A 17,303-nucleotide genomic window follows, 5' to 3' on the forward strand; every position below is an offset into this window, starting at 1 on the left:
CAAAAAGTAACACATTTATTAAAAGGCTATTAACATTGTGTGGACAAAGATATGGTTATTATAAAAGTAAAAACGTGGCTGTTTGTTAGTCCAGACTTTAGCACAGTGATACAGTGTCAGTGGTTAATGACCAGTTGGTCCAAATGTATTGAAAATAGATCCTTTCTATAAATGGATTCTCTGTCTGTTAGTATGCTATGAAAAGAAACAAATATAAAAATACGAACGAACGATAACTTACAGTGTAATGTAGTTCTGACTTATAATGCAGGTTCAAAGGCTAAATACTTTTGCACCATCATGACAGGATAACACTAAATAGTGTGAGAGTGCACTTGGGATAATTTTCACATTGAAATGATAGTTTAAGACAGGTTACACTGAAAAATACAATAGTGATTAACTGAATCATCAAATACGACAGTGGTGCACACATTTATAACACTTATTTCTTATTACAATGACAAACTGGGAGAAAAGGAGTAGCTCACTTACAACACCCAGTGCAAACTTTTATCTTCACTCATCAGACCACTTCTCACGGTGAAAGATATAAATGTTTTATGCAGTCATCACATTGCTTTATGAGAAGAGGAGTAGAGAAAATTATGTCATTGAAAGATTTGCCGTGAGTTGGCTTGCAGTGCCCTCTCTGGTCAACTTTTACAACTTTGTTGCATGTGAGAAAGATACATAGTGGACATGAACTAAATACATCTCATGAAAATCTGAGGGGGAAATGCAATGCAGAGTTTCATTACCCGTGTAGCACAACATGTTTAATATATTCTTTATATGAACAAAAGCTACAGACGCGTCCTGAAATGTTAGAAATTATCTAGGCATGGAAAATCAGTGCAGATTGGAAGTACATCTGAATCTACTCAAAAGAACAAATTATTAGTGGTTTTGAATGAGTGTCTTTCCAAGAACATTATGAATGAGTTTCACAGTACATTGGATTTGGATCCAAGTATCATCTCAGTGTTACAACTGTGTTCAGCTGAGCCAGAGCCAATTCATATTTTCTTCTAAATTCAGAGCTTGTCCTGAAATAGTGGGAGCGCTGAGATGGTGTAATGGTGGTAGAGCCCATGGACAAGAAAAAAATCAGATAATATTGCATACAATCAAAGATGGAACATATACAGGTCTACCTTAAGAACTGGCCCTGGATCAAATTCTGGTAAGTGAAGATAGTTTTCTAAAAAATCCAATCTGCAAAAAAAAAAGACCATGGGCAGGCAGACAAGTACCACCCAGCACGAAAAACAACTGAATGTGATGTACTGAAAATAATGAACAACTGAATATAATTTGAAATATTGCAAAATGTAAAAGCCTGTCCTGAACCCCAACTGTCTTACTGAAAGAGGGGTGAATCTGTTACGCCTCCACACCGACCAACTCCGGGGGCATTGGGGACTTTGGATGTTTGCTTTCAAAGTGCTGCTTAAAGGTCTTCGGGTCGGGCATTTGTGTCTGAGAAAGTATGGGAAAGCAAAAAAGGAAAATTAGAAATGTACATTTAAACAGACAGTATATGAAAAGCACTTTCATAAAAAATGTATTCATATACTAGGCATCCAGCCGAGTCTGGCCTATTTACATTATATGCTCATAAAATGATGTCAGTTTGTCCAGGTACATCATCAGCGCCATAAAGGTGGATATCTGGTCTTTCACAAGGTCATTTGATGGATGAAAAGACGCATCGTCCACCACGTTAAAATGACAACTTGTTCTTTCTCTTTCAGAACGGCTACCTTCATAGGCGAGGTGAGAAGCTGGTTGTCAGTAATCACTGGGACAAGAGATTAATTATCAGGCTGAAGCAAATCAAGTATTTCACTGACAGGGAACATAGAGGTCACCACCTTTCCTGGTGAGTGTTTAATTTCAGGAAGAGAGGATGGCATGTCAGCTCATATCTGTCCCAGCTATTCAGCCACAAACACAGACAGTGTTAGGAATACGAGGAATGCGGAGAAGAGTTCACGAAGCAATTGGGAGTTCTGCCCATTTTCATTCCTGCAATGTGCATATGGACAATCATTGAAGAGGTCTCGGAAACACAGAAATTTGGGCAAAGCCTCCTCAACCAACTTTCTGAGAGAGTTTTTAAAGAAAAGCTTTTGAGTGTCTAACCTGGAAGGCATGTGGCTTATTGTCTGCCCTCCCCCAGCTTAACTTCATGGTTAAAAAATACCAAACTCATAAAAGTTCTGTTTTCCGCCTAAGCACATACCCGACACACCGTGCACGTGTATACTAAAGCAGCCTTAGCTGCTGCCTTCTGGTCATGGCCTTTGCTCTTCTTGATGTCTGCCTGCTTTTTGGCATTCTTCTGCTGGGACTGGAACTTCTGGTGCCCACGGGCCATATCTGATGCTAGACCTGAAGAAATTATACAACACCGTGAAGAAGGTGAACTGAGAAAGACTATAAAACCTAGCTTGCAGTAACAATAACTTCTGAGAAGGGGATGGAAAGGAAAATGAAAGGCACTGAGCAACTGAGACGCACTAACTGAACACACAAATCAGTTACACCAGGTGAGGCTTCAGATGAAGTATCAATTTTAAGACAACGGTCTTATAAGATCAATACACTTCAAAAATGTATGTGCAAGGCAGCAGTGGCTGTGAAGCATCTTTTTAGAACTAGGTTAATTTGTTTTTTGTGGGTCACAGGGATAATGCAATTAACATGGAAATTTCCCCAAAGAAATTCAGACTGCAGATAGTTATTATATACATAATACTAGAACTAGGTCAGTCATGTGTCTATATTAACTTTTTGAATAATAGCGACTGTGAAGGGACGAATATTTTAACAATACACGGATCGATCAGCAATCTCAGAAACAGTATGTGCCGGAAAGCAGTAACACTTTCTGTCCTTGCTTGTAACTCTAGGTTAACTCACTCAGCAACCTTAAATATTAAAAATGTAATCCACCCATGGCCACTGTGGTGGATATGAGGTCAGTCTCCCAGCCGTGCATCGCTCTCATCCGGCTCCCAGACCTCAGCTAAAGGTTATCAGAGAAGGCTGGTTAGGGGTCAAGTTAGCCAACTTTAGCTAGCCACCGAGCGTTTCGTTAAGGAGGTTGCAAAGGGTTAACTTACTGTGGAAGAAATGATCGTCGTAGTAACACAATACTCGCGTCTTTAAGTACATTTATATCATAAACATAACAATAATTAAATTTCCAACAAGCGTTAAGAGAGACGCGCATTCTGTTAGCCGGTTGCTATCACTGACACTAGGTTAGCGAGGTAGAATAGCATGAGAAAACACGGACAGAATATTAGGCAGTTTAGATGTTAGGCATTAAGAGTCATAATACAGATTTGGTAAATACCTTACCAGTGAAAAATAAATGTATTTCTGAAGATAGCCACCACAACAGAAATCAGGAAATGCTAGGTTGAGTCCTCTGGAGCTTCCGGCGCTGCCAGTGGTTTGTCCTCACTGTGCTACTGCGCATGCCCTCGATGTCAACTGTGCTGCCTTCAAGTGTGTGTCAGCGGCGACGGAAGCTTGTCGGTTTTGCATGGATGTGGCCCTTTTTTGGAAATTATCTGACAGCACGTAAAGGCAGCATCGGTTCCATCTCTTGCAACAGAAAAGACTTTCAAGGCCATTCACAGAAAACTCTTAAATACGACTATACCACAGTTTATTAACTTAAAGTAGCCCTTTATATATATAAAAAAAACATATAGATTTACTTTAAATAAAAAACGCGAATAGCAAACCACATTTGTGGATTCATATAGGCCCTCTGATGATTACTATTTTCTGTCTGAACGGTGCAAAATTGAATGCCTACCACAAGGTGTCACGGTACAGACGACAATAAGGTCAAGACCAGCGACAATACTTTTTTCCTACTTTATATTGAATCCGTACAAAACAATAATGATTAAGATAATATATTGTATCTGGCATATTAGCCTATTTAATACAAATATTAAAACTACAGACATTCTTTTCAATTTCAGTGATTGTATTATTCATATATTTAGTCTCATCAAATAAAGACAACTCATAGGAGCGCCTTGAAAAATACTACAGTCCCTTAAAACGTGACCCAACTGAGCGAGGGGTGCGTATTACATGTTGTCGTTCACTACTTTCCTGCCCACTTCAGCTTTCTTAAAGTAAGAGCATAGTTGACACCTGAGGACAATATAGCACTGAAGAAAAGCACCAGTGTGGAAGAGACAGAAGCTGAATTTTAACAGGGCCACCTTTCCCTCATTTCAGGTCATGCACTTCCCCTCCTTGTTCACCAATGGGGGAACGACTGTACCACCTGTATAGAAATCTAACCAATCAGAAAGGCAACGTTCGTTTCCTTGTTTATCCTGCCGTTTCACATGCTGTACCCATGTCTTAATTTACCAACTTCTTCCAACACGATACAAGTCTGCCCGTGCAAGAAATGTAGTTTTTTTCCCCGTTAGTCAGTGTAGGCTCAATTTTTGTGAACCTAATATCAAAGACATTCGAATGTTTTTCAGTACGCAAGATTACAGATGATTTCATTGGCTATTTTGGCTGAGAAGTTAAATAGAGCCTGCCTCTTGCGCACCTAGTTTTCTCAGTCTCCCACACAGACTTACCTGCACTAACTAGAAAGTCCTGTTTCTCAAGCAACTCCTACAAAACACCAGAGTGTCCTGGAGGCAACATGGACCTGGACAGGTAAGAGAAAATAATTAATATTACTAATTATAACTTCTGTTAGTTTTACTACAATTTGCTTAAGATGTTTTAGATGCATTTTGTCTCTTTTGTCTTTGCATACAGGCAGCAGAAACATTATCATTGATTAAAAAAACATAATTCCTTCACGATTATTCCTTTATTTAATAAGGAGCCGTTTTTATCAAGTGGTACAAGAGAAAAAGGCCCCAACTGCATCACAGACACTGCAAAAATGACCAAAATTAATATAATGGCAATATTTTAGTGATTTTGTATTATGAAAACCCTAATGTAATTCATTGAGGTGCTGTTAAACATTACTGTTATTATGTGCTATAATTTTTGCTAAAGATTTGGCTTAACTGTGAATATTAAAAACTGTACAATGGGTGCCCTTTGAGATCTTCTACACACCGTCTCTTCTTGCCAACCTCTCTGAATGATGTCTCCAAAATAACCTATTTAAAATACATCTCTCATGTCATATTGACATTTTCAGAACGGAATCAGGACAGCTTTTTGTTAATTAGATGTGAGATATGAGCAGTTATTCCTCAGAAGTGACCTTACATAAACACATGTCACATGGAGCAGGCAATTACATTGAAGTTTGGTGAGAAACAGCCTGGGGCTGACTTGGTGGCTTGGCAGACACGGCTTCTGTTAATGACAGGTTGACTTTGCAGCAACATGGCTTATTGTCTTTTCCCATTGTCCTTTCGACCTCTCAGTAAGCGGCTGGTGGTGGTGGTACCAAATGAAGTGCTGGTGCCCTCTCGCAGAGTGTTCAGCAGCGAGGATGAGGCGTGGAGGAACTACCTGGAGAACCCACTGACTGCTGCCACTAAGGCCATGATGAGCATCAATGGAGATGAGGACAGTGCAGCAGCACTGGGGATGCTGTATGACTACTACAAGGTGTGGAAAGCTTGATAACAGACAAATTAATATTTAGACAATTTTCACATAATATATTCTGATTTATTTCAGATCTTATTTGCTTTAACCCTGTCAGGTTCCCAGAGAGAGGAGACGTGCCTCTAGTGGTGTTAAACCCACAGAGCCCTCTGCTACTGGGCCAGATAACTGCGGGAGCTTGGAGATACTAGATCACCACCTTCAGGCTCTCAGATCCATGCCTGTCAACCTCTCCTTACAGAACAGCACCCTTACAGAAGATCAGGGCTCCAAGTATGGAGCTAACTGCCTTGCAGGAGATACCAGAGGAGGAAATGGTAAAGGTGGAGATGGGGCGGCTCTGGCTCTGGTCAAGACAGAGGGCCAGACTTCTATGGGAGTGCCCTGTTCTGGAGGTTCCCATCGTGAAGAACCCAGAGAGCAGATAAGGATGGTCTATGAGCAAAGCCACTACGATTTGCCCCTCGATGGGTATTTGAAAGATGAACGGAGAAGCACTCCAGACAGCACATATGAGGATGCTGTGGAAGGAGAGGTGAGGTGGAGGTGGTATTCTGTCTCGCTTTTTAAATCAGGATCAAATTTGGAGGATTTTTTTTCTCCGTTAGTAGCAGTTTCCTGCATTTCTCCTTCTGAAACACGCCGTCTTCTTTAACAGACATACCACAGAAGTCCCTCCTCAGGAGTTGATGAATTTCACTACAGTCTACCAGTGTAAGTTTAAATTTCATAAACATACAGACGACAAATCAAAGACATTATGACACATCCCACGAAAAGACCAAAACCAGCGGACTTCCCCAGCCTTTCTGTGGATCTAAACCCCAAAACCATTCATTCTTGGTGAAGATGCAAAATCTTCAGGAGTCCTCTCTTGACCTGGGTCACAAATACATCGTTTAATTTTTTTAAAAGACCCAGTAATCCCTAACACAGCTGGGCACTGTAGTTTTTAGCAAATGTTATTCACAGAGGTTTATAGTGTTTGTTGGGGACTACTTTCATCCCTGCATTAATACACATTTGTGTGACTGAGTCAAAATAAACTACAGTGTGTGTGAGATTGGTAATGAAGGATAATGTCGCCCAGTGCAGCACAGTTGTTAGTAGGCTTCAATCGCTGTCATCATTGCATATGTTTTCACAATGACAGTTTCCAGTACTATATGGAGGCCAGCATGTCGCTGCGGCCGCGGCAGGTAGAAGGACCCATGGCTTACCTGAACCGGGGCCAGTTCTACGCTCTGACACTGTTGAAGACCAGCCTCAGATCGTCCCTACGTCAGCCCAGAGGCAAAGTGCGGGTGAGTGGACCGACGCCATCACACGGGCCTGCTGGGGGCCCATCCAATAGTGAGCAATGCACCATGGGAGGCTCTGATCTGCAGCGGGACAGTATTGTACAGGTGAGGGAGGGGAGATAGTACATGGAGAAGAAGTGTAGAGGGTGAGGTTAAGGGTTTTAATGTGAGCTTATTGGGAAACCTTGCTGTTTTTGATCCATTCTGTTTTGGCCCGACTAAACTGTAATATAGTTTGCAAATTTTTGCTTCAACTTCAGAGTGTTATCATGGTTGTCTTTGGGGAAGACAAGTGCAGAGACGAGCAGCTGAAGAATTGGAAATACTGGCACTCCCGCCAGCACACTGCCAAACAGAGAGTCCTGGACATTGGTAAGATGATGATTGTTATCCTGCTCACTGACGGCCCTGCCTGCTAGAGATAGAGATAAGAGAGACAATGATAGAGATAAAACTTTTTTTATCCTAATATGAGGAGGGGCGACAGTCCATTTATGATTCTCACTGCTTGTAGAAAAAAACTGTTTAGCATCCTGCTCGATCTGCAGCTGATACTTTTGTACCTCCTCCCAGATGCAGGAAGGAGAAGATGGTATGGGATGGTTTACGTCCTGAATGATGCAAATGCAGCGTTGCTGGTAGATCTCACTTAGGTAGGGGAGTGGTGCACCAGTGATCTTGCTGGCTGTCTTCACAAACCTGTTTAGCTGTTCTTTTTCATAGGCCGTACAGCTTCCGAACCAGGAAGAGAGACCATAGTTCAGGATGGTTTCAGTGGCGCCCCTGTAAAAGGTAGTGAGGTGTACAGAAGGGAGACGTGCTTTCCTGAGTCCCTCCATCCTAAATGCCGACTCATTATTGTCCCTGATGAGTCCCACCACTGCTGTGTCGTCTGCAAACTTTATGATGTGGTTGTTGCTGAGTCTGGCAGTGCACTCGGAGGTGTATAGGCTAAACAGTAGGGGGCTCAAGACACACCCTTGAAGTGAACCTGTGCTCGTTGCGATGGTTCTTGAAATACGGCTGCCCACCCTAACCTTCTGCTGCTGTTGTGTTCAGAAATGGAGGACCTAGTTACAGGTGCCAGTATCCACCTTCAGCACTTCCAGCTTTTCCACCAGCTGCTGTGGAATGATTGTATTAAATGCTGAGCTGAAGTCTATAAAGAGGATCCTGGCATAGGTGTTCTTCTGCTCTAGCTGTGACGGCGTAAGGTGAATCGTGGGGGTGTAAGGGGTGTAAGAGTCACAGGACAGTAGTCATTGAGACAGGATGGATTTGGCTACTTTGGGTCAGGTATGATGGTAACACATTTGAGGCACCTGTGGCTTGATGGGGTTTATAAGTACAACAGATGGGGAATAGGCCCAGATACAAAATGGGGCACACACACACACACACTTCGGTGTTGAATGTCACACTTGGATATCGATATTTGGACACAGAGCTCCACAAAACCTTAGAGGCATATAGAGAATAAGCAGGTGGCAAACCTGCCGGAGACTCCAGGAGGATCCTGTCACATATCTGGAGGTGAAACCCAACACTATTTGAATAACTGTCAATCCTCAATTCCCACAGGAGCACTGTGAAGAGACAGCTAATGGGTCTGCATTTGCATAGACGTTAGCAGGAGAAATAGGTGGGGTCCTGGACTGAGGCCATATCCTGTACGATCAGCAAGAGACAGGCCTCAGCCTGTGGTTAAAACCTCAATGGAATGAGGCAGTGATGTCAGATGCTGGTGGTTTTGTCTGTGGCAAGTTCATGCCAGTTTCATGGCAAAATCTATAACCTAATGTGGAAATAAGCAATGTGAGCAGCAGTTGAGTGTTTCAGGAGGAACAATGACCTTATTGAATTTTTTTTGGAACTTGATTGGTTGGCAAAATCATTTCACGGGTGAAAAGATGCTAGATTATGATAGATAGATACTGTATGTAAGATAAATGTTCTAACGTTCTAAAACGTAAACAGTCTAATTGCATATAAACACTGGTGGAAAGGAACTAAGTACAAGTACTGTATTTAAGTACAATTGTGATGTTCTTGTACTTTACTTTAGTACATCCATTTTACTTAATACCTCCGCTAAAACATTTAACTCCATTTATCAGACAGCTATAGTTACTAGTTTCTTTTCAGATTAAGATTTTACATTAAAAAACATATGATAACATATTATACAGTACATTGCATAGTTAAAATTACAACCTTTTATGGATTGTGAAACAAAGCTGTTATCAGTTCCACCAAAGAGACTCTCATATTTGGTTCATTTAAATTAAGTGAATGAGGCCCAAGGAGGTAAAGGTGTAATATTTCACAAAAAAGCAAAAATTAGAGAAAAGTAACCAACCCCATAAAAAATCTCACAACCCCCCAGATTTATTTTGTGACCCTTTGGAGGTTTGTAATTACAGGACTAAACTACTGAAAAGTATAAAGTAGTTTGAACTAGTTCCACCTTTACCAGCAGCAACAATAAAATGTTATTTATGCAATGATGCATCTGAATTAACAATCTGTTAATATATAACAATATATATTTGTCACAGTGGTCATTTTTCTGCAGAACAAATATTTTAAATAGAGAACTTTTACTTGTAATGCGCTGTTTTTACATTGCTGCTTCTGCCACAGTTTTGAAAGTGTCGTGAAATGTTACAAAAACCCCACACTTCAGCATCCAACATCCACTGAAACAGTTTTCTCTGATCTCTACTTTGCACGCAGCCGACTACAAGGAGAGCTTCAGCACTATCGGCAATGTGGAGGAAATCGCCTACAATGCTGTCTCTTTCACATGGGATGTCAATGATGAAGCCAAGGTAAAAATGCAGGGAATAAGGAGTTGAAGTCAAAGCAAGAAATGATTGATCTAGTGAGTGAAACAGGTCAAATGAAGTAGCTTTCACTGTTTATTCTCTAACTGTACCTTCACTTTCACACCCAGGCAGTTAACAATTTGGTTTTGTCACATTTTTCTTTCTTTTTGTTAGTACAAAACTTGTAGCCACTTGTGGGAAAGATTGCTCAATGAAACTGTGAAGACTCTTTAGCTGACTCTCACTCTGTGCTGTTTATGTCAGCAGACTGTTGACACCTCAGGGTTTCAGGTGGCTTGGTGGAGCATATGCCAGACCCCTTTGTCCACCCTCAACCCCGCTGGCCTCTGTGACAGAGGGCGCGGCTCTTGCTATGTGTTGTGTCAAGTTTTGGGATCGCAGACATGCCGGGCACACAGCAACACACCCTGAAAGGAGCCTCTCAGATTTCACCTTTGTTAAGGCGGCCAGTTGGCTAAAGACAAATATCAAACAATGAGTAAACGCACACCCACATACACACAGCAACAGCCCACCTTCAGGGTGTTTTGGTCTCAGCAGATTGTGGCTGTGACTCCCATTCAGCTCAAACTTAATGAGAACTCTGCAAACAGCCTCATTGTAAGAGAGGTAATTGCAGTTTTGTTGGTTTTTGGATAAATATTTACTGTTTGGCAGAAACCATCACTCCACTGTAATTGTTTTTAGTGTGTTCAGGTGGTGGTGTGATGATTTAGCATCAAGCTGTGTTCATTCAGTTTCGGTTTTTCTACACCTGACCACAACAATGTGCCAGTGTCTATTAGTTTGCGAATATATTGTAGACCTCGTGTAGATGGAAAGCCACTAGATCTCAGACATCCCTTTTAAGCTATCATCATCATCTGTAGTTAAAGACATGAAAGAAACACACTCCAGCTGTAGAAAACAGTTAAAGTTTGCTTAGTTTCATCTTAAAGGGGTTGATTATGTGATTATGTCAATTTGGGGGTGTGAGATCAAAACCTGTGAAGCTGTGTTGGAGGGATCCCGACTTCAACTCCCTAATTTGGGGTCAAGCCCCAAATCTCTTGATCCTATACTTCCCATAAAGCAAGTTGATAGCATATTTTTCATAGCCCCTCTGTGCCTGATAAACATCCACTTCTTTTAGTTTTTCTTGTCCTGACTTTTCATCTCGTAGGTGAACATTTTTTGAAATGTGTGAGAGCATGTGTGTGTATGAGTGAAATGTCTCAACTATTGGAAGGACTGCCATAACATTTGGTGACTTTTTCTCTAGCGCCATCATCAGGTCAACATTTAAATGTGTTCAGTACCTACAAAACTATACATTCCCATCAGCCTCAGCTGTACTTTGTGTTGAGTACTAATTAGCATGCTAACACAGTAAGCTAAAATGTTTTAGACGTGTGTGTGTGTGTGTGTGTGTAATCATCTTTTTGATATTGCAATATTAATTTGATCTCATCTTGTCAGGCTTAAGGATTTCCCCAATTCCCTAGAATATTGTTTACAATCACAGTATTGCATGCTAGGTCAGAGCTTGCTGGAAATAAGGTGGAAGAGGCTGAGAAAGCACAACTCTGACATTGTGATGATAGATGTGTGCACACATGTCACTTATCACATCTCTCTTTCTCTCTTTGTTGTGCCACCTAGAATTTGTGGTTTCCAAACATAATTGGATGTGCAGTCAGGCCATGATGAGCTGACACGCAAAATTGGTATTTTGGTGCAAATGATGAGTTATGTTTTTTTGTTTTGGCATGGCTCTTCTGTTGCCAAGCAACAATCATCATCTTCATTGTAATGAGGAATAGTGTGAATTGTGTTGGTAGGGGAGATGAGCCGCTTCCTGCAGGATGCCTGTTTTTGTGTTTGTGTGTTTGTTTGTGCTGGGTTGAGCGGATGGCACCGAGCAGCCACTTACCAGTGCCCTCATGAACCTTTCTCTTTTTAGGAAGGTATTTGAATGCTCACACATGCAGTATGCGCAAACACAACAAAACTCCTACACACACACACAGATGCTAGCAGCAACACGTCGGGTGCTTCTTGATACATATAAATGGCCTGGGTCTATGGAGGTGTGAGTTTGTGGAGGTGTGTGGAGGCTCATTTGTGCTCCAGGCCTTTCCAGCAATCAGCCCTCACCTCTGCAGGTTCAGACACGATGCTGTTGATGCTGTGTAGTGGGAAAATTGCTTTTGAGCCTGCGGTGAGGAATCTCTACCGTTAGTCGTCTCTGCTGACTTGTTGCTCAGGCTGTCGGTCCTGTTTAACTGGAAAATTCATCAGGAGTTTATGTTAAGATGCTTTGGCATTAAACAAATATCATAAATCATGGGAATCGGTTCTGTCATGTAAATGTATGAGCATAACCACACATAGTAGTGTTCATAGTGTACACTTCATGGTTTAAAATCTTTACAGGACTGTACTGTACTCTGATGTGGGTGAGGTTTTGTGAATTCTGTTTTGCTCTCACAAGCTCTTAAAAGATTCAGCAGCTCAGCAAGGCAGCAGATCAGCTCTGCTACATTATTTAGTGATTTTGGAGCAAAGCCTTCCATTTTTAAAAGCTCTGGCCCAGAGAGGTCTGGGACAATAATAATCCACCTGCAATACAGTATTCCAGTACGCAAAACAACAATCTAAATCGATTTAAATTAATATCATTCACAAGTGTGTTCTCACAGATTGGAAGCTAATTTATCAGCATATAAAACATTTAACATACGGAGAGAGGTGGTGGGACACATTTGCACGGCTGAGTGTTGCTTTATGGCCTGTGAACTGCTGCTGTGACTCATGACCCTGTGGCCCTCTCACTCATGTCTGCGTCAGATTTATGAGTCAAGTGAAGATTCACAAGGGAACAAAATCGGCATTAGATCGGACTCCTCATCTGAGCCAGACTGGCTATAAAAACAAAGACAGTTATTAGATAATTAAAGTGATTAATTTCCTGGTTTCTACAAAACCCCGGTTGACCTCAGAACTCATCCAGGCAAGATTCTCACCTTCTTTACATGTGAACAGTCCACCTACAAGAAAGTCTCTATACTACTGAGATGATTTACGGTTGTAGAAAGGTGTCAAAGATTTCAGATAAGGTGGAACAAAATGTTAAACTACATGTTCTCATTCACCATCACTGCCAACTCTGAGAGATTTATGATGACAAATGTTTTTTTTAATATAAAAATTTAACTTCCTTGTATGACTGTGTGGTTCCCAGCCTCCACAGCCCTGTCAGATGATGCCCGGTACCCTGACACCACCCGTCATGTTCCAAATGTGTTCAAACTATATAAAAGTGGACACTGTCAGTGTTTAGCCTTTTCAGCGCTCAATAACATGCATCAGCTTCAGCTATTTCAGCGGTAGCCATTACGTTTAGCAAACTATTTCAACCATTTATCGATAAATAGTAAAACGCAGCTAAGGGTTTTATATCCTTTACTTTTAATGAACTATTTCAAATCGCTAGCTTTGGACCTCTCTGCTTGCCTGCTAATTAGTTTTCATGCACTCACATGATATTCAGGTGACTCAATATGAGGATACTTTTCTTTTTTTAATCAAATCAAATCAAATCATAATCTAAATTTTTTTTAAATTAAATGAGCCACTGTACAATCTTTCCACATAGCCCCTGGTAACTGCTAAAGTACTCCCTGGGTTATATGTACACCTGGTTAGGAATCACGGATGCCTGACGCCTATTTGAAAACCATCTCGCTCACTGCTTGTTGTAGTTCACAAAACTCCAGAAACATACTCTGTCTTCTGTCTTATATTTTTATTTCCTAGATCTTTATCTCTGTGAACTGTCTGAGCACAGACTTCTCCTCACAGAAGGGCGTGAAGGGGATGCCTCTGATAATCCAGATCGACACCTACAGCTACAATAGCTGCAGCAGCAGACCCATTCACAGGGCCTTCGCTCAGATCAAGGTCTTCTGCGACAAGGTGAGGATGGCCTGCTGGCACAGTCGGCATCCTGGTCTGGTCAGCAATGAGCTGATCATTTTAAACGTGGATGAAAGGTTTTTAACTGTACTTTTAACATCTTTGTGCATATTCTGCGTTTTTGGTCCTGTTCGCCCCACCTTGGGTGTTTTGCAGGGCGCTGAGAGGAAGCTTCGTGATGAGGAGAAGAAGCAGCTCAGGAAGAGGATGAAGGGTAAAAACATTCTTTCTTTCTTCTCCAGTTTGGCAAATTAATTAATTATTATTACTGATATGAATTACTTTAAATGTCATGTACAGAAATAATGTTAGTGAGCTTGATTTGAAATGAGCTGAAACAAGGTTACAAAGCACTTTCCAGGAAACCCTGAAATTGAATAGGAGAGCTCAGCAGAAGACTAAAAAGCCAGGCAAATATAATCAAACCTTATCAAATCTGTACTTGGAATGGTTGCTTGGCAACAGATGCTGAGTTCATGCTCTCTCTGGTTTAGAGAAAAATGGCAGCTCGGGGTCGACCTCTCTCATTAAGAGGGCTGATAACACGCTGTTCAAAACCATGATGGACCTGGACTCCCAGCCTGTCCTCTTCATTCCTGACGTTCACTTTGGAAACCTGCAGAGAGCGGGGCAGGTGAGGGACCTCTTTCTGTCTCACTGTCCAGCACACACTGCAGGACATGTCCAGTCACTGTCCAGTCTTGCAGTGTGCCTCATGTTGCCTTTTTACTCCATTTGCAGGTTTTTGCTTTCAACACTGAGGAGGTCAACAGAGATGGGTGAGTATCATGCTGTTATTTTCACACTTCTGCTTTACTCTCAACTCATGTGTTGCAGTTCAGTGCAGCTGTGTAACAGCTCTTTTGAGTGGTTCATTTTTGATGATCTCTCCATGTTGAAAATACCACTGAGGGAAGGTTAAAGACCGTTAAATAGATTTGGGATTATTTAACTCTGTCTGTATCAGACCTTCTGCAACAGAAGAGGGGAAAAAATGTCCTTGTTGTTTATTAAAAACAGGGATCCAGAAGCATTCTCTTAATGCTGATGGTGGGGTGTGTGTGTTTTTGTGTGTGTGTCAGGAGTGTTCTGGTGAAAAGGATGTCATGTGCTGCTGAGGAAGATCTCTGTCCACCTGAGTCCAAAAAGTCTAAAGAGGAACAGGAAAGAAAAGGTTTGTAAATGTCACTTTTCTCTCATTACATGTTTTCCATTGTACATTATTGTTTGACTAAACATTTTATGCTTTGTCTATCCGATGCATAGTTCTGCTGTACGTAAGGAAGGAGTGTGATGAAGTGTTTGATGCCTTAATGCTTCGCACCCCAACCCTCAAAGCATTGATGGAGGCAGTGAGTATTAACGTTTTTAGGTACTTTAGCCTGAAATCATCACATTGCATCCATGGTTCTAAACATCATAAGTCCTGGGTTCATTAAAGATCATTAAATATTTTGTAAATAATGATGATACTGCACTGCCAGGGATTCAGGTGATTTCATCATGTTGAAAATTTCACTGTGTTACACAGATCTCAGAGAAATATGCAGTACCTGTTGACAAGATGGCCAAAGTTTACCAAAAAAGCAAAAAAGGGTGAGTCAAACTGCTGAAACAAGATTAATTAAGAGTTGTCAGTCATGCTAGCCTCTCTGTGAGGCTGTACTTGGGTAAAGTGGAGCTTTAAGCTAAATGCTAATGACTACTAATGCTGATATTTAGCAGGTATAATGTTTAATATGCTAAACTAAGATGGTGAACACGGTAGCTTGTTAACATTTACTATTTAGCAACAAACACAAAGTGAGGTTGAGGCTAATGGGAATTTATTTTTAATGGGAATATTTATTTCAGTGAACCCCACAAAGCCATTAGAGGGAAACTGAGGGGATGACCAAAGATATCAGGATATATCGTCTCGGAACCATGCATAAACATGCAGATTAGCGCGAGGAAACTTTTCCTTATTAGAGATTTAGCTTTAAATGAACAGGGGCACTCTTGTCTGTTTATGCAGGGTCCTGGTGAACATGGATGACAACATCATCCAGCACTACTGCAACGAGGACACCTTCATCCTGGGTATCGAGAGCTCAGCAGGCTCCTTGCGAGTCACTCTGTCAGAGATCTGATGGTTGCTAGCCACATGCCTGTTTTCATCAGTCATCATATTGTCAGACAGAGGTGACGATTGGTGGGGGGGGAAGCCATGCCATGTGTAATAATTGTGAACGTCGCCAGCAGTATTTGATGACCACGCCAAAATGTGTTCGTTGAGGAAGGCCCCATAGGAGTGTCAGTGGGGTGTGTTGCCTTACATGGATCATCTGAACTCCATCCAGCAGGCAAAATCCACATACGCCTCATCTTTTTTGGTTGTCTGTTTTGTGGTTTGTTATTGATTGGTCATATATTTTACTGCGTACTAAATGATTCCAGTGGGTGCCAGTGAAATGAAACAGTTTTCCCAGGTTGTGATTTACATGCTGGTGTCTCAGGATCTAAAATTACACGTTATGGAACGAGACAGCAGGTCTCCAGGATGCTGTTAAACGGTTTGCTTCTTCTGTGCATGTGTTTATTGCCTTTCCTCTCACTGAAGAGACTGTAGTCATTAGTATTTATGACATTAGTTAGGGACTTACGAGGCCTTACTGGTCCATCCATTAACACAATCCTTTCTGAGGCTACTGCTAATCGCTCTGTTCCCACTCACTGCCTGTTACACCTGATTCGCTGACAGCTTGTACAGTCTTTTAAATGAGTCAATAAATATAGTTTTATATGCAGTCTCTTGTGTTTCCTGATTTGTTTTACTTCTTACATCTGTTTGTTTGCAGTTGTAAAATAATCCAGTACCACTTTCTAATAGGGCACCCTTTATGAAGGCCTTATGAGTTGTAATTAATGGTTAATAAATCAGTTACTACAAGCCATTAATAAGAACCCATTTTCAGTTGGCAGATTATGAGACTTTACTCTGGTTGGTAAGTTCTTCATAAGTGGATTTTGGTCCAGATCCTCTGCAGCCCATTTCTATTAGGTAAGTGGTCATGAAGTCCAATCAGTCAGGTTGTTTTTGGTTTCACGACCAGGAAACCCAAAAGTTGCTCTTATTAATTAAAAGTAAAAGTTTAGTCTGAAGTGCCTAACAATATTGACAATGCAATTTTGGTCTTATTCAGTATAAATGCCATGCAGAAATGTTCCTAAGTGTCAGGACCTGGTGCAAACTCAGTTAGTCGGGTGACTCTAGGGATGGCAATGTTGGTCAGAGGCTACACACCATTTGGAAATGTACGACAGTGAGTTGATAAAAGACACAAAGTCTGTCCCAATACCCATACTCCTATACAACCTGAAAAAGGCCATGACATGATGGATTCAGCATAAATGCATTCATTCACATGCAGAAGTTGAAAATTACACACATGATATCAGCTGAGCTTTTCAAATTCTTGTGAATGGTGTCAAAATGTAAAGGCTTTATTTTTTAGGTCTGTTTTTGTAAATACCTTATCATTTATACATGTAGTTACTGCACATACAAACATTCGGG

General features: G+C 41.2%; 2 protein-coding genes across 5 annotated transcripts; one reads left to right on the top strand and one right to left on the bottom strand.

Moving 5' to 3' along the window:
* Positions 1–3,672, bottom strand: LOC123967738 (zinc finger protein 706). 3 transcript variants are annotated; one of them, XM_046043957.1, is made up of 4 exons: positions 3,373–3,667; positions 2,249–2,397; positions 1,368–1,482; positions 1–1,218 (listed from the first exon to the last, which is right to left on the bottom strand). In XM_046043957.1, exons 2-3 carry the CDS (start codon positions 2,381–2,383, stop codon positions 1,387–1,389), a joined length of 231 nt encoding a protein of 76 aa, XP_045899913.1. In that variant the 5' UTR covers positions 2,384–2,397; positions 3,373–3,667; the 3' UTR covers positions 1–1,218; positions 1,368–1,386. The 3 variants fall into 3 exon arrangements, with proteins under 3 accessions (XP_045899913.1, XP_045899912.1, XP_045899910.1); XM_046043956.1 differs by having other exon boundaries at positions 1–1,482; positions 3,368–3,672; XM_046043954.1 differs by having other exon boundaries at positions 1–1,482; positions 3,373–3,642.
* Positions 3,673–4,292: 620 nt separating this feature from the next.
* Positions 4,293–16,533, top strand: LOC123967736 (grainyhead-like protein 2 homolog). Of its 2 annotated transcripts, none has more exons than XM_046043951.1 (15): positions 4,293–4,716; positions 5,451–5,637; positions 5,735–6,172; positions 6,296–6,351; positions 6,791–7,043; positions 7,199–7,310; positions 9,675–9,769; positions 13,586–13,744; positions 13,901–13,958; positions 14,239–14,378; positions 14,486–14,523; positions 14,827–14,918; positions 15,011–15,096; positions 15,276–15,340; positions 15,762–16,533. In XM_046043951.1, the coding sequence occupies exons 1-15, from the start codon at positions 4,703–4,705 to the stop codon at positions 15,874–15,876; spliced, it is 1,908 nt and encodes a 635-aa protein (XP_045899907.1). In that variant the 5' UTR covers positions 4,293–4,702; the 3' UTR covers positions 15,877–16,533. The 2 variants fall into 2 exon arrangements, with proteins under 2 accessions (XP_045899907.1, XP_045899908.1); XM_046043952.1 differs by having other exon boundaries at positions 4,295–4,716; positions 6,791–6,941.
* The last annotated feature ends 770 nt before the right edge of the window (positions 16,534–17,303 follow it).

This window comes from Micropterus dolomieu, linkage group LG03 (genome assembly GCF_021292245.1).
Source record: "Micropterus dolomieu isolate WLL.071019.BEF.003 ecotype Adirondacks linkage group LG03, ASM2129224v1, whole genome shotgun sequence".
NCBI classification, from domain to species: domain Eukaryota; kingdom Metazoa; phylum Chordata; class Actinopteri; order Centrarchiformes; family Centrarchidae; genus Micropterus; species Micropterus dolomieu.